The sequence below is a fragment of the Nuphar pumila genome, chromosome 10, assembly GCF_984573655.1.
Source record: "Nuphar pumila chromosome 10, dmNupPumi1.hap1.1, whole genome shotgun sequence".
Lineage (NCBI taxonomy): Eukaryota > Viridiplantae > Streptophyta > Magnoliopsida > Nymphaeales > Nymphaeaceae > Nuphar > Nuphar pumila.
In genome coordinates this window covers 112,885,519-112,906,733 of record NC_143258.1, presented here as the reverse complement: position 1 = coordinate 112,906,733, position 21,215 = coordinate 112,885,519, and the positions used below count along the sequence as shown (strand labels likewise).

Here is a 21,215-nt window from a genome sequence, read left to right as displayed (position 1 = left end):
TTTTTTGCATAACAATCTTTGTTCTCAGGTCTGTATCTCTATGTTCCGATATCGAAAACCTGTGTTTTTACAATTGTTGAAAAGCTGAGATATAGCCCTATAACTTTTCTGTTTTAAGTCAGAGCCGAAAACCCTATAGAGTTTTTATTTTATATATCCACAACTGGAATAGAAGCATGTTTTGCAGACTGAAACAACGGAATAGTCTATCTTCCAGAAGATATTTCTCCTTAACTACTAATCAGATCAAGGTGATCTTAGTGGCGATGGAAAGCTAAAATCATGATCCATCTCTGTTCTTTTTTTTTCCAGCACAAACGGCTAAAAAATAACATAGAATAGACAAAAAAACACAACTACATATGTTCCATTATACTAAAAATGCTTTTATTCCGATTTTGGAATGCAAAAATGATAACCCTAAAGGGTTGACTCAAAATAAGAAAGTTATAGGCCTATGTCTCAACTTTCTAACAAATGTAAGAACACAATTTTTCGACATCGAATTATAGAGATACAGATATGAGAACAAAGACTATTCAACAGTCACATATTTGAGAGAAAATTCACATATATTTAAAAAATCGCGTGTGAAGGGTAAAAATGTTTTTTTAAAACCAAATATTTACAATTTTGAACATGAAGAAAATAGCAGAAATTATACATTTGAAAACACATCATATTTGTCATGTAATACGTCATTTTCTGCAGTGATGATCCTAAATCATTGCATGTGTATAAACAACTTCCTCTAATCATGAGAGGACAATGCCAGTTATAGATATTAGGCAGGTGAACCACTTGTACTTTCCTACGAACACAAACGGTGGTTTTCTCGCTGGCTATCAAAAAAAGAAAAAATCAAGAATATTAAACTTGATTTTTACATGATGTATGATTTGACAAGGCTCATTTTCTAATACATAGTTTGTGATTGTCAGCTAACACATTAAGTTGGCATCCCAAAATGAAAGGCTCATGTTTGACTGTTTCCTGCCTCATAGATTCACTGGTTTTGGCTATCTGACCTGCGTCTGCCTTAGAACCAGATCGGTTTGGATTGGACCTGGACCTCATAACAAACATCAGTTTTTCCTTTTGGAGGAGGTTGGTGGAGCAGTTACATTCTGATGCCTCATCACCGTCTGGTTGTGTTTAGCAAATCCAGATGCCCACTCCACATGGAATGCTAGGAAAATTAACAACTCAATGTATCTCCCAGAGTAAACTAGCCGACCTATAGTTCCTGAATCTTCTAAATTCCCAATAGCTCATTTGATATCATGAAGTTAAGCTGTTTCCCAAGCTTTTAGGCTAGCCAATCAGGTCCAACAGAGGCCCAAAGGTTGAGTGAACCCTATTTGAACAATGAGGTCTTTGAAATAGCCACAGCTACCGCACTGGACATCAAGATCAGAGTCAGATTCAAAAGCACTCATTTCATGATTGCACCAGACATTGCCCTAACTCATCATTGTCAGATTTTTGTTTGCTTTATGAAGTAAAAACATTAATTGGTACAACACGATCAATTTGGTTATTTTGTCAGGTTAACCATGGTTTATCAACAATCAACTGATGTCAACCTATGAAAAAACAATTGTGGATGTCTTATGTTGTAATGGTCCATGTGCCATTGCAGAAAAGAAGGCAGCTTACCCCAACCAACAATACACACACACACATCGCCTACTGATGTAACCAGTTTTGGTGAAATTTTGCAATATTTTACTCAAACATGCTAAATACGATCAAGAATTCTAGCTTTAAAAATATACTGGCCACTTCAACTTTGCCAGAAACAAATACACTTGAGAATATGAAGATACCAGGCACTTCCCCTCTGGCAATTGCCCCTCATTGATTAATAACCCTCTCCTTTGCTTTCATTGCATAGCAGCCTCAAGAAATAGGAAATATTTTGCAAAATCAACAAATTAAGAAAATACGTCTTCCTTCATGAAGATTTTACCAGGAAACGAACCAGACTGGAGTTGCAGTTGCTCATATCCGAGCTGCCTTGATGCTTCATACAGAGCAATGCCCACACTCACAGACAAATTCAGACAACGTACATAAGTTTCCACCATTGGTATCCTGAGCGCCCCACCTCCATAGCATCCATTTGTACAGTCATTCAACGCATCTGGAGGCAGCCCAGAAGTTTCAGAACCAAATACTAGCCAGTCTCCACGCCTAAATGAGAAATTCTGCAATTGAAATACCACCAGATAATAGAAACTCAAATCCAAATTGTACAAGAGGAATTTCAGTGCCAAAAATATATCCAGGCATGAACACAAGCTGATATACTAGAGATAGACCAAACACAATGTCAGGTTGCCTTTATTAGTAGGGTAGTCAAATAAATTTCTATCTAATGACATACAGGGAGTTGTTGATGGGATCTTAACCACAATCAACCCATGTAACTAAGTTAAAATCTTGGAAAGAAATACATTGTATCGAAAATGTCTTCTGGAGGGTTTGCATTCCATGGCTAGCTAACATTACTGCATGAGATTTTCATTATCTTTTCTGTTTTATTTGGAAAAATCTTGGCAAAATTTGGTGAAAGAAAAAGAAGATATTAAGTAAAGAAAGAAATTTCTAAGTTGTTCTCTATCTCTTCTAACATTGGAATTCTTCACAAGACACAACACTGGTATTTGCAACAAATCTTGATTCCCTAGAGCAACCAGTAAAAATGGAGGCTTAAAGAATACCCATCCATGACAAACTTTAAATACTAAAAGTGCAAAATGAGCATCATCTATCACATGCCTCGAACTAGAAATGAGAAGATGGATATTTGCAAATTGCAGTGACAAAATGCTTTAATTAGTCTATAGTTAATACAAGGATCTTAGTTTTGGTGACATAATCAATAAGTGTCAGGTTCCATATGCCAGTAAAAACTTAATAGAAGTGAATGGAACCAAAAAAATAAAAGGAAAAAATAAGACCAATACAAGCAGGAAATTCAAAACTCACAGAATGAATTGCAGTCCCTCTCTTGGTAAAGGCCAACAGTCGCTTTTCTCCTTCCTGCTTTGGAGAAAATGCATGATGGTAAAGCATCACTTGGACTTTTACAATGTTCCTAAACAAGCAAGAAAGAATACCTGTTGCTTGAAATAGTCTTGGAATTCAGCCCAGGAGCTGTGGACTTTTATAACCACATATCTGATATCTCGTTAAGTCTAGAAACTGAACTGAGAGCACATCATGATTGGTACATTCATTTTTGCACTTTGATAGCAAACTGACATGTATTATATTGAATAGAGAAGGAAAATATCAGCATGCGACTGACATCTTAGTATCTTACAAGCAATAAACAAACAAAAACAAGAAAAATAAAAATTTTATTACAGTCATCATCTAATCAGTTTCTAAAGCAGACTAAATCCAGAAATTGAATCACACGGAATTAATTTATATGATTAAGACAAATATCCTGGACCAACAGTGAGCTTGAATCATCTAATTCATGTTATCATGAGCCCAGTGAACTTGTTAGACTGTGACATGGATACGGACCCGATCCAAATCCAGATCTAGATCCAAGATCCAATTATAGCTTGATCCAAATCCAGATCCGAGATCCAACTGTGTCTGGTTTGTTATTTGTGTCTCAATAGGTAGCCATGTAGTAATTTGTAGACAAGAGAGCATGGGGACTTGTAATATGAGTATTAATATGAATGGGGGATTGTATTGGTGACTTGCCGGCCAAGTAACCTCTTCTATAAATAACACCATGGGACACCTTGTCGGTATCTCCTCTTGGGCCACTAACATCTCTCTCTCATACTAGTTTATCATGGTATTAGAGCCATGATCTCCAACGAGGCAAAGTGAAGATCCGGTCTCTATTCTTCTAACCAGGTATTCCCAAGTTTTTTCTTTTCTTTTAAATCATTCTTCTTTTCCTTCTTTTTTTATGTTTTTCTTCTTTATTCTTCTCCTTCTCACCCTTTGTTCTCCTCTTTCTTTTTTCTTCTTCTCTTGAGGATATATACCCATTGTTTTTGTGCCTGCCTCAACAATGAAGACAAAGTACGACTGACATCATTAATTGATGCCAGCACTACCTTGCCTTGTAAGCAAGCCACAGCTAGCTTCTTTGGTTGTTTTCCTTTCTGTTAACCCGGGCTGGCCCCTCTAAACTCCTCTCTCTTTAGTTTATTCCTTATCTCTCTCATATATATTTCTTTGAAAAAAAAACTATTTCAAGCATGGCATCTTCAAGTCATTCTTATCAATTGAACTCTTTTTTCAATTCATCCTTCTTAACTCAAATAGTTCCAGAATAACATGATTCAACAAATTTTCTAGTTTGAGTAAAACAAATTGTTCCTTTCATTGAAGGAATATTTGGATCAAAATGAGATCGATGAGGAAGAGGGCTCTAGAGCAGTCACTTTTAAGAACCCAGAATACATGACATGGTGTACACGTGATCAACAACTCATTGCATACATTACATTCACTTTGACTCAGAGGGTACTACTACAGGCTCCTTCAAATTGTATGATGGTTGAGCTATGAAATCATCGTCATTAGATGCATTCCCAAACCTCTAATTCCTGCCTTATGCATCTGAAGTCGACCCTACAAGGCACCAACCATGATGGTGTATCTATCAAGGACTTCTTTTGCAAAGTAAAATTTATTTCTGATCAGCTGGCTATCATCAATCATCCAGTTCCAAAACGAAGACTTGGTTCATATTATTCTTAATGGTCTAGGAGATGAATATCAAAGCATCGCTGCATCCTTGATAGCTGGAGATGTTCCAACATTTGATCAATTGATGCCTATTTTACTTCAATATGAGGCAATGCTTGTTAATCCAAGAATAAAGATTTTGTTTCTCTGAAATTGTGGATAGTTATGGCTTATTGCAACAGTTTTGGCCTTAATTCTTTAAAAGAAGGCAGAGAAGATAACGCAACAAGATAGTCGTCAAAACATGATGCTCTAGTCCAAGGTCACTCAAGACCTACTGAACTTTGTGACTGCCCAAAATCTCACAACTAGCCATAGCTAGCTAGTCTGTTATAGACTTCATTTTGTTGTGATATTCAATAACACTCATCAACCCCTTCAAGTCTTGAAATTCCTTTACATACATGATTCTCGAATCAGAAATTTGAGAATGCATCTAAACCAGCCTTCCCCACAATTCCGTAGTTGTATAGTCATTTGGGATATCAATAAGAACCTCCTATGATAAGGTGGAGGTCGTATAGGCAACAAGTGCTTGGTCGTTTTTTATTCAAGGAACATATTTAGAATTTCTAACATGAACTGAGGTCACCACAACCCCTTTCCCATCCTTCTCTTCATGAAGAATGTACTCTGGTGGGACCTGAATTTATCCATCCAGGCAGCCAGCAAGATCAAGAATTCATATATATACATTGGTTTCTCAAAGGCAAACTATGCATGGTCCTTACCCATGCACAGTTTGAGGGGAATGCTAGATATAGAGTGGATTAGATCGTGGGTCTAAGTCCAGACCCAACACATGTATTTTTAATATGTATTAAGAGAATTTATGTATTTTAACACATAATGAGAGTATACATATAAACATGATACATTCAACTCTAACCATAGGTTGAACAGTTTTCATGATCCCAAACTATTGTGTTTACGTTTCTTCTCTTCCATTGTCTTCTATTGCAGGGATGAGTTCCAAGGCAAGTTTGTACAAGTGCAACCCTAGTTGGCTGCATACTAGAGAGAGAAAAACAGATAAAGGGAGAGATTATGTGAGATATGAGAGAGAAAGAGAAGAGGGATGGAGAGCTTCCCTAGCAGGACACCCCCTAGGGTTTTCCCTTCTCTTCAAGGGGAAGGCCTCCAAGGTTCTGCAGCACTCCAGCCGTAGTTCTCTTTGAAATATGAACCCCAGTTTAATAAGTATTTATAGACTTTACCTAAACCCTTAGACACCAAAAACCTAATCCTAACTTGAGCATTAAGCAAGCCTAATTCTCCTAACAGGACTTGAACTCTATTGGACCCAAACCCAACTAGATCCAAGTCCCATTGACCTATACAAACACTCTTAACTATACTCGTAACACTTTCCATGTACTCAACTTTTGGTAAAAAAACAAAGCTCTCTCTCTCTCTCAAGCCTCAGTTGTCTAATCTCTTGCCCTATTTTCCGCACCCCTTAAATGCAGGCTTTTATCCAAATGCTAATGGTATATGCACATAACATGGCATGGGTCGATTCATATCAGAAATCTTCGCTGAATCACCTTCATCCAAATCTGATCAGATCAAGAATGTGCCATCCAAATTGGACCTAAGTTTTGCACATGGTTTTTGCTACCATATCCATGAAGATAAAACAAGGCTAGATTAGAACCTTACCAAATTTGACCAGTTGATAGCCCTACATCCCATAAAACTTCACATTTCTGGATTTTAGTACCCACTTGTTCACAAAATCACTATAGGATACAACTTCCTTTTGAGACAATGTCTGAAGTTTTATAAACACAATTGAAGTTCCCTGACAAAATGGGTTGAAACATTCTGAAAATACACAAGAAATAATAAACATGCACGAAATTTTGAGAAGTGGTAAAACCTAATACCCATAGCAGGACACTATTGGTTCAGTTTTAAAATGAAAAAGAGGCAGCTACAATCATATCAGAGTACAATTTAGTGCAGATAGATACGGCCAATAATCCAATCCAGCACGCTTTAGTTTGGCATCGTCAATTTGAAATCCTAAAGGCTACATAAAGATGTAGAGTGATGTCAATATCCCTGAAAGTTTCAAAGACAGGAAAAAATACTTACAAAAGTAGAAGTTGAAAGAAATAGCAGCAAGATATTTCAAATTGTGAAAATGGACCGCAGAAACAAGATTAGCAAGTATACCCCAACAAGATGAAGACCAACAGCTGATGCTGCACAAGTTCTAGCAATGCATCCAGTATTTCCAGGAATCTGCCAAGGAATCAAAACAATGAAACCCCAAAATATCAATACCTGTCTTTCACAAACCATGGAAAATTACAATTAATACCTATGCCTTTTTTGTGAGAATAAAAAATAAGACAACATCATTTTAGAATCACATAATGTCATTCTCATTAAGGTTATGCAAGAAAATTCAACCATAATGTGGATAAAGAATAAAAGCCTAAGAATAACAAATAAATAGAGAACATAAAGTTTTGAAGAAACTATAAGGACTACAAACATGGGAAATGACATCGATACAATGTGATACAACAATTTTTACAAAAAGTAGGACAACATAAGCTTAACTCTCGAAACATTGCATAAGTTATGTAGTGTTTAAGATGCAAAATTCTTATCTATCAAATCAAGAACCAATATCGATATCAAATACAAATATAGTTAGATCAAATAAACAACAAAAGCAAATAAAAATCGAAGGATTAAAATCATAAAAAAACCTAGATGAAGTTAATGCTATGTTGTTAAACCATGTTCACCACTGGTTTGATTGCATCTATGGGGTGCAGCAGCAGTGTGTAATTGATTGCATTAAATATCATATGTGTTCACAGTTCACACACACACACACACACACACACACTAGATGAAGTGTTTGTGTAACATAGCAAAGAAACAAGATTGCAAGAACCTTTTGTCTTAGATTCTGAACCCACTATGAACCTTGCTTCTAAGGTTGACAAACTGCCAAATGTACCAGAAGTGGGAACATGCTCCAAAAATGGTCCTATAACAAGCAACTAGCACCCCAGAGAATTGAGAAGCAAGGGCAGTATCAGCATATGACGTTCATGACAACTATCAAAGCAAGGTGAATAGAGAGAGTATCGAGAAAGAAACTTCATTAATGAAAAGAATGAGAGAATACAACATATAGGGGTCGACCCCACTCACTAGCCGACAAATACAGCTTGGACATATTTCGACCTCTTAGTTTGATTGCTACATACTTTCTAAGCTAAAATACCAAAATTCCCTTATAAATACAAGAAAGTACATAGATGAGTATTACCCAACTCTTATGATACACTATATTACATTTCTCAACACTACCCCTCAAACTTGAGATGATGTTAGAAGAACCATTCCAAGTTTGGAGAGATGTTCTAAACATAGTCACAAATGTCGTTCTCGGGATTTTCTCGGCAAGATAAAATCTCAGGATAAATTGAAGCACACATTTTTCTTGGGAAAATCTCAAATGTTCATAATCAAATATGGTTTAATATTTATTCATAGATAATGTCAATCAATATTTGTACCCAATGTTTTTTCTAAGCTTTTATGAAAAATCTGCTAAAAACCTGTTAAAATATGTATATATATATATACTTATATATATACATCCGTATATATATAAGTATATATATACATATATGTATATATATACTATTTCTCATTTAGATAAATACCCGATAGGGGTATTCTTGTAAAACCACATATGTACCTTTTTCCTTTTTCTTTTTTCCTTTTTTTCCCTTTTCCTTTTTCTTTTTTTCTTTATTTTTCCTTTTTGTAATGACCACAAGGGGGGCCCACACTTGTAGTCGTTGGGGCTCCAACGGTCAGATTTCTGACCGTTGGGGCTCCCAACGACTACAAGGGAGCCCCCCTTGTGGTTCCTTTTAGTGCTTCCCTCCTCTATAAATAGAGGAGGTCTTCCCCTCTTGTAAGCATGGGTTTTTACACCCTTTTCTTCTTTTCTTTAATAATATCCAACTTATGACTTTAAGTCATTTTCTATATTTGTGAGTTTCGTGTGTGCACACTTGGTGTTTGTGTTCTTGGCTCTAGTAGTCACTCTTAAAGAGTGACTTTTGCTCTATTGGTGCTTCCGCCCCTTTTCATTACATGGTATCAGAGCTCGGTTGGTGATTGGGCTTCTCTTTTGTCATCTTGGAACGCGTGCCTCTCAAGGTTTTTTTGAAGAAAAGAAGAAGATTTGGTGCCAATGGAACGTGACTCTAAAGTGGAGCTCTCTTTTAAGCTAAATGGGTCCAACTACCTCATGTGGGCCTCCGCTATGGAAAATCACCTAAGAGGTAAGAAACTTTGGGGTTTTGTTATGGGAACTACTCCCGAACCCTCTCTTGTTCTCACCAAAATTGAAAATGAGATTGAAAAGGCTTTAGATGGCGATGAGCGCATCAAAGCCATTAATGATCATCAATCCAAAATTGAGGATTGGGAAAGTAACCATGCCAAAATTTTGGCATGGTTTATGAACAATGTAGATCTTAAAAATTGTGCTAATATTGCCAAATTTAGAAGGGCCAATGAGGCTTGGTTTTTCCTTAAGGGTATGTATACCCAAAAGGATCTTGCTCGACAATTTTTTTGTCAAGAGAAAATCCGTTCCACCAAACAAATGGACATGAGTGTCCGGGACTATTTTAGCTCTCTAACCCCCCTTTGGGATGAGCTTGCTCTTCTTGAGCCTAAATGGGTTGCTCCACAAGATATTGAGCTAAGAAGGGAACAAATTGAGAATGAGCACTTTTTTCAATTCCTTCATGGACTTCGCCCAGAATTTGAACAAGTAAGGGCATCTCTTCTCCATAGAAGCAAAGCCCTACCTATTGAAGATGCCCTTGCCGAGATATGTCAAGAGGAAACTCGACTTGGCTTGAGCATTAAGAGTGATGATGTTTTGGCCGTTACTAGGCCCGGATCCAATGTTAAAGCATATAGACCTCCCCACTTTAACAAAAATAACTATGGACCTAGAAAAGGGATTATATGCCATTTTTGTAATGAACCGGGGCACATAAGACCGGTTTGCCCAAAGCTTAAAGGAAAGGTTGCCGCGGTTGGAGATAATTCTCCAAAGAAGGAAGAAAGCACCAAATAAGGAGATATCAAAGAAACTCTCAATCATATCTCCGAAGTTCTCCAACACCTTCTAAAGTCTTCTCCTTCAACATCCGGAGCCGCCATCGCCTACTCTTCATCACCTCCAGGTATGTGGATATTAGACTCTGATGCTTCTTTTCATATGACATCTCATAAAAACTCTCTCTCAAATATTGTTTACGAACCCATGTCCTCCTATGTTTCAACGGTCGATGGAACATCATTAAAAATTGAAAGTATTGGAACACTTGACTTCAAAAATTCTCAAAACTTTTTCGTTCCTAAAGTAAGAATCGTTCCAAAAATCAATTTAAATCTTTTTTTCGTCTCTCAAATCACCGATCATGGATGCCAAGTCTCTTTCTCACCTAAAGATTGCACCGTGCAGGATCTCCAGTCAGGGAAGCTGATTAGGCAAGGCCATAGAAGGGGTGATCTCTATTTTATGGATTTTTTGACGCTTCCATCTAAGTCATCTTGCAATCTTGTAAAAGACAAAAGTATTGGAATTTGGCATGAGAGACTTGGTCATCCAAATTTTGTAAAAATGTCTCTTCTTCCTTTTTTGAACAATACTTGTAAAGACAATCACATGACTTGTAAAGATTGCATTTTTGGGAAATCTAAAGCTACTCCATTTCCTCAAAGAAGTTACTTTGCCTCTCGGCCATTTGAACTTGTTCATTCCGATGTGTGGGGACCTTCCCCTATTTTGTCTAAAGGAGGTTTTTCGTATTATGTTGTGTTTATTGATGACTTTACTCGATTTACATGGATATACTTCTTAAATCGCAAATCCGAAGTCTTCTCATTCTTTAAAGAATTTCATGCAATGGTTAAAAACCAATTCTTGGGAAATCTATTTATTCTTAGGTCCGATTCGGGAGGAGAATATATGTCTAATGATTTTCAAAGCTACTTAAAAGAAAATGGAATTTGTCATCAATGTTCTTGCCCCAACACTCCGCAACAAAATGGTTTTGCGGAAAGAAAGCATAGGCACATAATAGAAACCACAAGAACATTATTGATTTCAAAAAATATCCCAAAATCTTTTTGGGCCGAAGCGGTTCTAACCTCAACATATCTCATCAATAGAATTCCTTCATCCTCTTTGAAAAATCTTTCTCCATTTGAAAAACTTTACAATATGTCTCCCGATTATAAAAGATTAAGAATTTTTGGATGTAAATGTTTTGTCTTAACTCGCAAAAATGATAAACTTTCTCCTAGGGCTATTGAATGTATTTTCTTGGGATATGACGAAAAACAAAAAGGATATCGATGTTTTGACATACTTAAGAACAAACTTTACATCTCAAAAGATGTCACATTTCTCGAAGAAGAAAATGGTTTTTCGCACCAACCAAATGAAAATATTGACTATTCCTTTTTATTTGACTTGTTACCCCAAGAAAACATCATAGATGATCATGTTGATATTAGTGAACCTCGTAATGAAGATCTTGTTGAACATCCTAATAATGATCAAAACTTAGATGAAAATACTTCAAGACAAATACAAGTCTATTCTAGAAGAAGTGAGAGAAATCCTCCTTATGCCCTTGAAAGATTTTCTCAAAATGAGTCAATAGAAGAGACCTCTCAAAGAAGATCAAATCGTATTCCTAAGATACCAAATAGATTTGTTTCTTATGACTCTTTTTCTCCTAATTTTCGAGCTTGCCTACTTGCTCTTCACTCCTTTCATGAACCATCTCATTACAATGATGCTAAACAATATGCTCATTGGAATGAAGCCATGAAACTTGAACTTAATGCCCTTAAAAGGGCTCAAACTTGGGAGATCATTGATCCTCCCAATGGCAAGAAACTCATTGGATGTAGGTGGGTGTTTAAAGTAAAAACTAAAAGTGATGGTTCATTAGAAAGATATAAGGCTAGGTTGGTAGCCAAAGGATATGCCCAAGAGCATGGGGTAGATTATGATGAAACCTTTGCCCCCGTTGCCCGAATGACTAGTGTTCGAGCCCTTATTGCTATAGCTTCTGTTAAAAAATGGCCAATCTTTCAACTTGATGTTAAAAATGCCTTCTTGAATGGTAATTTAAATGAAGAAGTCTATATGGAACCGCCTCCAGGTATGAATTTGAATGAAAAAGTTTTAAAATTAAAAAAGGCTTTATATGGACTTAAGCAAGCTCCTAAAGCATGGTATGACAGGTTTAGTAATGTATTAATCCATTTAGGTTTTTCTTCTTGCTATATTGACACTGCTCTTTTTGTTAAAAGGACAGGTGATTCCATTATTATGCTTTTGCTGTATGTTGATGATATGATCATCACTGGAAATGACAAAAAGGGAGTAAATGATGTTAAGTCTATGTTAAAAGATACTTTTGATATGTCTGACCTTGGTTATTTGAGATATTTTTTAGGAATTGGAGTGGCTTATTCCGCGCGAGGATACATCTTATCTCAAATGAAGCTAGCTGCAGAAATTTGTACCAAATCAGGAATATCTGATGAAAAGAAAGTTGAGACTCCCAAAGTTATCAATGCGAAACTAAGACTTGAAGATGGTGTCCTTCTTGAAGATCCAACCCCCTACCGTCAATTAATTGGATCCCTCACCTATCTATCCATCACACGTCCAGACATTGCTCATGCGATTCATGCAGCGAGCCAGTTTCAGCACGCACCTACTACGGTTCATATGGCGGCCGTGATGAGAATTGTGCGATATATCAAAAATACCATCTCCAAGGGACTCTTCTTATCCTCTTCCTCATCTCTTGAATTGACTGCTTTTACTGATGCTAATTGGGGAGAAAATCCCAATGATCGTATCTCAATTACGGGTCTTTGCATTTTTTTAGGTGAATCTCTTATCTCGTGGAGATGCAAGAAGCAGCAGAAGGTCTCCTTATCGTCTACTGAAGCTGAATATCGGGCTATGGCAATGACAACTATGGAAATTGTGTGGCTCAGAAGTCTCCTTGGTGACATGGGCGTTCTCATTTCTACTCCCACCAAGCTCTGTTGTGATAACAAGAGTGCGATATACATTGCTAGCAATCACACCTTTCATGAGAGGACAAAGCATATCGAAATGGATTGTCATTATGTTCGAGACGAATATCTCAAAGGGACCATCACATTGCCATATGTCACTTCATAGTATCAACTGGCTGACTTCTTCACCAAGGCGCTCCCAACTCCACGATTTATGTTCCTCCTTAGCAAACTTTCGGTCTTCTCCCCGTAAAGTTTGAGGGGGCGTGTTAAAATATGTATATATATATATATACATATACTTATATATATATATATACATCCGTATATATATAAGTATATATATACATATATGTATATATATACTATTTCTCATTTAGATAAATACCTGATAGGGGTATTCTTGTAAAACCACATATGTACCTTTTTCCTTTTTCTTTTTTCCTTTTTTTCCCTTTTCCTTTTTCTTTTTTTCTTTATTTTTCCTTTTTGTAATGACCACAAGGGGGCCCCACACTTGTAGTCGTTGGGGCTCCAACGGTCAGATTTCTGACCGTTGGGGCTCCCAACGACTACAAGGGAGCCCCCCTTGTGGTTCCTTTTAGTGCTTCCCTCCTCTATAAATAGAGGAGGTCTTCCCCTCTTGTAAGCATGGGTTTTTACACCATTTTCTTCTTTTCTTCAATAATATCCAACTTATGACTTTAAGTCATTTTCTATATTTGTGAGTTTCGTGTGTGCACACTTGGTGTTTGTGTTCTTGGCTCTAGTAGTCACTCTTAAAGAGTGACTTTTGCTCTATTGGTGCTTCCGCCCCTTTTCATTACAAAACCAAGTGTTCAAGTTGCTATATGCATTCAAGGACACCTTTTTAGTCCCATATAGATGGTAAGAGAGGCAAGAAGCCCGTGCCTTGGGCTATAAAAGGCCATCCTCTCCCTCGGAATCATAACCAAAATAAATTCATTCCCTCTTGGGGAATGGAAAAGGAAAAACGGGTGTCTCCAAAATGCAATGTTGAATAAAGCAAATGAGTGCTTCCCAAAAAAATGCCTAATGCTGAGTGTAGCATAGGGCATGTTTTAAAAATTTCCTTGTTTATTTTTAGGATTTATTGTATTGATAAAAAATGCAATAAATTTGCGAGAAATTGAAATATGCCAGTATTTTGAAAAAACGTGTTTAAAATGTGAATGTTTTGGTTTGTCAATATATTGTGTTTTCTTTGTGAGGTATTGAAAATGTCGATGAATTTTGTGAATATGGTTCTAAAGTGAGATGGAGCAAGACTTTTGATGAACACATCTACAACTTGCTCTTAAGAGTTCACATGCTAAAATGAAATAATTTTATCTTCATAATCCCTCTTAGTAAAGTGAATATATCTCAATATGCATTGTCCTCTCATGAAATTCTGAATTCTTTGCAATGTGAATGGCACCAGTGTTGTCAAAATACAAAAAAATTCTCCTTCATACAGGAATGTCAAACTCTACCAACAACCATCTAACCCATATGATCTCAGTTGTAACTTGAGTCATAGCTTTATACTATGCTTCAACTATAAATAGGATCACTCTGTTGTTTCTTGCTCATCCATGAGACTGATGAACTCCTAAGAAAAACACAGAAACCTATAATAGAGAGTCTATCACAAGTAGAGCCTCCAAAGTTTGCATCAAAATATGCTCTAAGTTCACTGAAGGTCGATGATGAAAAGAACATACCATATTGCATAGTACCTCTGACATATCTGATGATTTGTAGGAATTGCAGCAAGATGCACTGACCTCGGTGAACTCATAATCTAGCTCACTGCATGAGCTGCATAAAAGACATATGTCCTGGTTATAGTCTAGTATATCAAACTCCCAACTAACTGCCTGTATAAAACTGGATCATCTAATTTTTCCTCATCAGATGCTCTTAGCTTCATATTTGGTTTCATGGGAGAGCCAACTCTCTTAATATCATCAACCAATTTGGCCTTTGACACCAACTTGATTGCATATTTATGCTGAAACGAATAAATTCCTTATTTTGGGTATGCTACCTCAAGTCCAAGGAAATACTTTAAATTTCTCAAACTCTTCATATCAAACACTTTAGCCAATTTCTTCTTACTATCTTCAATTTTCTATACATCATCACCTCTTGAGATCCTGAACATAATCACCTATATCGTTCAAGGTAGTTTCTCGACGACGGTATTTCTCAGAGAGCTTTTCAAAAGTTGGAAAATCTCAGGAGTCTCAAAAATACAAAAAATATGAAAAATAATAAGAAATATAAGAAAATAATAGGTATTCTTGGAAAAATAAAAGGAATTAACATTGAAAAGATTTTAAAATACAAAAAGAAACAAAAAAAATACAAAATTTGAGCTTAAAGTCATAGTCACCTATATCGTTCAAGGTAATTTCTTGGTGAGGGTTTTTCCCGGAGAGATTTTCAAAAGTTTGCATTTCTTGGGAAAATCTCGAGAGTTTAAAAATTAAGAATATACAAATAATAACAAAAAAGATAAGAAACTAATAAGTTTTGCATTATTTTATTCCAAAAATTTAAATAAACAAGTTTTAAAAGGTTTAAAAAATATAAAAGCAATATTTTGACTTCTGGTGATATTTTGAAAATGTAGTTTTTTTCCAAAATATCGTGATATTATCACGATACTATTGCAATATTTTGACTTCTGGTGATATTTTGAAAATACCACGAGATATTCCCTTTAATATCAACTGCCTTGAAATAGCCGATATTAAAGTGATATTTTCAAAATATCGCCAATATAGGTGACAATGATTAAAATATATAAAATAAGATGTTTTTTTCAAAAGTAATGTGATATTTTGTTCCTGGCGATATGTTGAAAAAATATCGCGAGATATTCCCCTTAAAATTGGCTACCTTGAAATAGCTGATATTGATATTTTCAAAATATCGCTGATATAGGTGATAATGATCCTGAACAAACTAGTAGCGGCCTGCCCAATTGGACTGCTCATAAACCTGTCTCAAATAATCCCAAACCCCTCTGGTTTCCTCAAATTTAACTATGTTGGGGAAAATATTTTGCTCTACTGAACCCAACAGCCATGACTTGACCTTTGTATTATCTATATCCCACTCTTCAATGGTCGTATCATAATTATTATCATCACTTTCCTGCTTCCCTTTGTAACCATCTAGGTATCCACCATATCCAAAACCCTCAATAACGGTCCTCACATACTCAGCCCAATGTGAATAATTGGTCCCATCCAACTTTATGGGAATAAGTTGAATATTATTCTTTTTTTTCTCCATGTTTACCAACCCCCAAGCTACAATTCAAAATGGTGCACACAAGAAACAAACACAACAACTAAGGAACCAAAAGGTGGTATATGGAGGTAACTCAGCAAAGTACTTACAAAAACAATGTGTTGAACACAGTTATAACAGAGCACAAGGCCAAAACTACACTACGGATATCAAGAAAAGGCCCAAGTCTCCATAAAAGTGGTAAGCCAATGTGTAGCAAGCTTGGAACAACAAGATATCTGAAATCCCTTCAAGAATTCAAGATATGATGCAGCAACAACGCAAATGATGCAGTCCAATATCACCAGAGCGCTCAAAGCAGAGTAACCGCCTCATATAAAATTCAAGAAACCTCAATAAAAACTCATCCAAAACACTTCAGCCCAAGGTTGCCAGACCAGGAAGAGGAAGCGGGAAACGATACGGGAAGCAAAAGCGAGAAGCAATGCGTTTTAAAATGTACAGGAAGTGGGAAGCGAGGAATAAAAAAAATATAAGAATTGAATGAGAATCAAAATGAAAAACAAATAAAAACTAAAATAAAAGTCACTAATATTAAATTTCATGATTTTTTAGTGTAAGAATTAAATTTTTAACAAAATCGAAAAATGATGACTACCAATTTAGAGAAAGCACATGGAAGTGAGTAAGAAGAGTGAGAGAAAACACATAAAAAACATGAAAAGTTGAGTAAGAGAACATATAATAAGAATAGATGAAGCGTGTGGAAAGCATAGAAAAGCGTGGGAGAATCGCGGTTCTCATAAAGTTTCAGAAGCGAGGAGTATCACGCTTCCAAAGTGAGTTTCCGAGAAGCGAGCTTTTCACCTATCTAAAAAGCTTTCGGTAACTCTGCTCTAGCCATCCCCAAATCTACCATAAATATATTTCTTACTAAAAAACAACCCAAAAGCATCCACACCTAGGCTTTAAAGACCATCGATTGGATCAAAACAGGTAGAAATATCAAATATGGACACTATTCACCCCCATCCAGAAAAGATTCAAAAATTCATAAAAATTCAATGCCCCTCTGATCACCATGATTCTTGATTCATCTGACTTCTAAAATCAAAGGGTATTGAAATCTTACCTCATCCAAAGCAGACCCAACAATCTGTACTGATGGTGCTGAAGTCAGCAACTTCAGCTCGCACTCCAAGGCAGGCTTCAGGCCAACAGAGAATGGAGTTTTCTTCCTTTTCCTCCAAACAATGAAATCACAATCTTCTTTTGGCTTAGATATGGCTCCGATACCATATCAAAGCAAGGAGAGAGAGAGAGAGAGAGAGAGAGAGAGAGAGAGAGAGTACACATATAAAGGTCAACCCCTACTCACTAACCAACAAATACAACTTGAGAGATTTGGACCTCTTACTTTGACAGCTACACACTTTTTAACTAAAATACTTGAAGGAAGAGGACAAACAAGAGGCAGAGAAAGTAGAGGAAGTTGCTAACATCAATATGAGAAATTTGAGAAACAGATTTCCAAATTGTTGTTTTGGGTAGGCTGATACCATGAAAACAGAAAGGGAGAAATCCCACTTCACTGCAGAAATAGACTAAAGTACCTTTCAAGAAAAAGAAAAAAAAAATCACATAATAGTGGCCTTAAAAACATAAATCCTTCAAATCTACTAACAATAGATTGCTTCTTTACATTTGTCTTCCTTCTTATTGATGTTGAGTAGTTTACACCTGTTACATTGCAATACTATGCAATATTTAACATATCAATTTGTCAAAGAAGAGATGTGTCTGTGCTTATAATTCAGTTTGTAAAGATCATTTTCTTTTTCTATGTTTCAGCAATTGCAATGTAAAATTTCTAAGCACACTAACCTTTTTAGGATTTATACTGAAAAGGTTATTCTTAATGATCAAGGAATACCTGAGGAGAAACTAATACTACTTGGAGGAGCTTATCAGGTGATGCCTCATTACCAGCTTCAACTACACCACATAACCATTTACCATCACCAACCTTCTCAACTGCCCAAAAGAAAACACGGAGAAATGAAAAAAATGAAGAAACTCTATCCCATGACAGAAGCCACTCACCATGTAAATAGATGAAAAAAGAGACTTTAATTTTAGCAACCAAACAATAGCCAGGCAACACATTAATTTGAAAGGATCTTCAAAGCATAATTATACATCAAATACAACAAGATTTAAGCAGTGCATAAGAGAAAAGGGGGAGGTGGCAAAGGAAGCTCAGTTTAATTTCACAAAACCATGTTGACAATTCAAAGGGAACAAGAAAAAAACATAGTTTATTGTTTAAGTCTCTCACATGCACAGTTTAAGTTTTAAACTCTTTAGAAAGCTCCCATCAGAAGTGAACCTGAAACTAGCATAAGGAGTAGGGGTGCAGATTTGACCCAGGCCTGACCCGTACCAAACCCTATAAGGTCAGGATGTAGAGACAAATAAGAAGGTCCGATTGGAATCTGAGTCAGACCTGAAGGGTTCGATTAATATATGGAGCTGTGTATGGTTTGTGAAATTTCATACCAAACCCGAGCCCGACCCAAGTTCCGACTATGGTCCGGATCTGGTTCATGTAATCCTTATAGGATCCGAATATGGTTTCTCTTATAGTGGGATCGATTGGACCTAGGTCCGGACCTGGTACCATCATATCAAATCAGGTATGGGTCTGAACCAAACCTGACCCGTTGACACCCCTAATAAGGAGTGAGATGCACATATCAATTAATGAAGACTTCAGTATAGTTGCAATATGCCAATTCATGGACATGCATATCTCCTTTTTCTGTTTTTACATTCAAGCTTTTCAATCGTTCTATCTTCCTCCATCTAATATCATCCCCTTTGAACCTTCGAAACCTAACTTTTAGGAACTCTCACTAACATTCATTATTTGTGTGTTTGGATATGGAAGTGAGAATTCTTGTAATCAAAACTCAATTTTTTGGTTTGGGAGCTTGTTCCATGATGAAGGCGTAGTTGTTGTTGTTGTTGTTGAGCTTGTTCCATGAGAACTACACTTTCACTGTTTTTTCTTGAATTCATCAAAACAAGGATGAAAAGATAGAGTGTAAATGTAATTCAAGATGCCTTATATATGCAGAGATGGTAACTATAATTCCTAAAACTTGGGTTCATAACTTTAACTTTTTCTATACATCCACATATTCACGGTTAACTTCACTGAATTCATATTTACTTTGTCAACTCAAATCCAAACACACCTTGACTGACCCATGTATCCCTGTTATGGATGTAAATTGTTGGAGTCTTGATCAAATATCCAGATCAATCTTAGTCTGTTTGGTTGTATTATGTGTAGAGAACCGTATCTGAATACTAATTGAACATTTGAGTGTAGTACTTTTACATTGAAATGCAAATACGAGCATGAGGCCAAATAAATGCATCAAAATCTGACCAGATTACATGTAAATGCATATTCAATTAAGACATATAGAATAATCTGACATGGGTTAGGTAGAAGGAATCTTCCTCAGAATCCAACCGTGAATCTAATTAACCTACATCCCACTATATTTGAGTCTTACCCCTTTATGTTGCTATGCTTGGTTTCAGTAGCCTTCGGCAACTATGGCACAGAAGGATCCCCATATTGCTGCGTGCCCCATACTGCACCTAGGACTGCAAACAGATCAGAGATGGGTCAGATCCTACCCGTTCCAAATCCGAATCCAAATATGGATGTACCTTTTACGAACAGACCTTTTATGATGTCCATCACCCAGTTCGCATGAGAATTAATTTATTTGTAAGTGCTGATCGGACGGTTAAGTATCAACTTGAAGAAGCGGTCAACACATAGAAAACCAATGAGTCTCCAACTAAAAGGTTCCAAGCTCTAACTTTAATCAGCAGATCCAAAGCTTCCCTTTACTAGTTCCTCAGAAGTATATCAGGTGGTGCCTCCACAGGTGATATACATTACAGAAGGGAGGGAGGTGGAGGAAAGATATCTGGAATAACAATTGGCACCAGAATGCAATTGAATCGCCTTTGGGCCAATATAATACGAATCGGCGGATTCTCAATCGATGCCGAAAACACTGGTAGGTTCCCTTTTATGTTCTTAAAGTAGCGTGTCATAGGTTCTATGCCATAAATCATCTCCAAACTATGCAATAAACAGTGTATCCCTAGCATTCTCTTTCGCTCCAACCCAACATTCTCAAATAGAGTGAGCAAGCAAAGAATGCAGACATCCAAAACTAGAAGAAGCACAATAAATAGACGTCAAGTTCCACGTTCCAAAAAGAGAGATGTTCCCAAAACCCAGAACGCCAAATTCCCAATTTCTCATGAAATTCAAATTACTCGAACAGTAATTTTGCATTTTCTACTTGAATAGACGAAATCTCGCTAACACATTTGAACTCAGCTACACTAAGAGAGACGAGACCACGTAAATTGCAGAAAAGAAGAATCCAAACACACACCTGCAGAGTGAGCTCTGAGCCTTCCGAAAGAAGAAGAAGAAAGGAGAGACCTCGCCTGAAGCTCGGGGGATCGTCTATTCCAGGTCGCCCTCGTCGGCAAGAATGGAGGGAAGGGAAGGGAACCATAAATAAGGCGAAGTGGTTGCCCGATTTTGCAGGGATGCATGGGCGGGCCGAAATTTAGGGTTCGGAGAGACGTAGGCTCCATGTCCGCCTCCCCCTCGCCCTCCTCATCCGGTGTCTCTCTCTCTTTTGCCTGGTTTAGTTTTGTACGACTCGGGCTCGGATCCAGGGTTGTCCATGAATCGGGTCATTGCAGGTACGGCTCCACAAATAAGATATGAAATGAATGTGCCAAGCTTTTACAGGATTCGGGTGGCCTTTGTTCTCAAAGGTACTAATGGCTATATTTTTTACTAGATTGACCCTCACTAACGAGGAATGCCAATGCGTACACAAACCAGCGGACCTAGGGCAATCAAGGGGTCGATTACCCAACCCATTAGGGTATATTCGAACCTGTACAAATAACAAATCGCTGAGTTCGGGTTTGGATTTAGATTTTGTTGGGTTAGAAAAATAAAATCTTAGACCCAAACCCACATA

At 36.8% G+C, this 21,215-nt stretch overlaps 1 protein-coding gene across 1 annotated transcript; it reads right to left on the bottom strand.

Moving 5' to 3' along the window:
• Positions 1-1,705: 1,705 nt before the first annotated feature.
• LOC149827957 (uncharacterized) lies at positions 1,706-20,859 on the bottom strand. The gene is made up of 7 exons (XM_090018300.1): positions 20,610-20,859; positions 18,050-18,150; positions 6,916-6,984; positions 6,711-6,769; positions 3,126-3,186; positions 2,995-3,048; positions 1,706-2,210 (listed from the first exon to the last, which is right to left on the bottom strand). The coding sequence occupies exons 1-7, from the start codon at positions 20,815-20,817 to the stop codon at positions 1,938-1,940; spliced, it is 825 nt and encodes a 274-aa protein (XP_089874426.1). The 5' UTR covers positions 20,818-20,859; the 3' UTR covers positions 1,706-1,937.
• Positions 20,860-21,215: the final 356 nt, after the last annotated feature.

What these genes read in the sequence shown, in the direction of transcription:
- LOC149827957 (XM_090018300.1), bottom strand. Translation starts at nt 20,817, where the DNA reads ATGGAGCCTACGTCTCTCCGAACCCTAAATTTCGGCCCGCCCATGCAT. An exon ending in GCTCAGAGCTCACTCTGCAG is followed by an intron (nt 18,151 to 20,609) that starts GTGTGTGTTTGG and finishes TCTTTTGGGCAG; the next exon opens with TTGAGAAGGTTGGTGATGGT. An exon ending in GCTGGATTGGATTATTGGCC is followed by an intron (nt 3,187 to 6,710) that starts GTATCTATCTGC and finishes ACGAGATATCAG; the next exon opens with ATATGTGGTTATAAAAGTCC.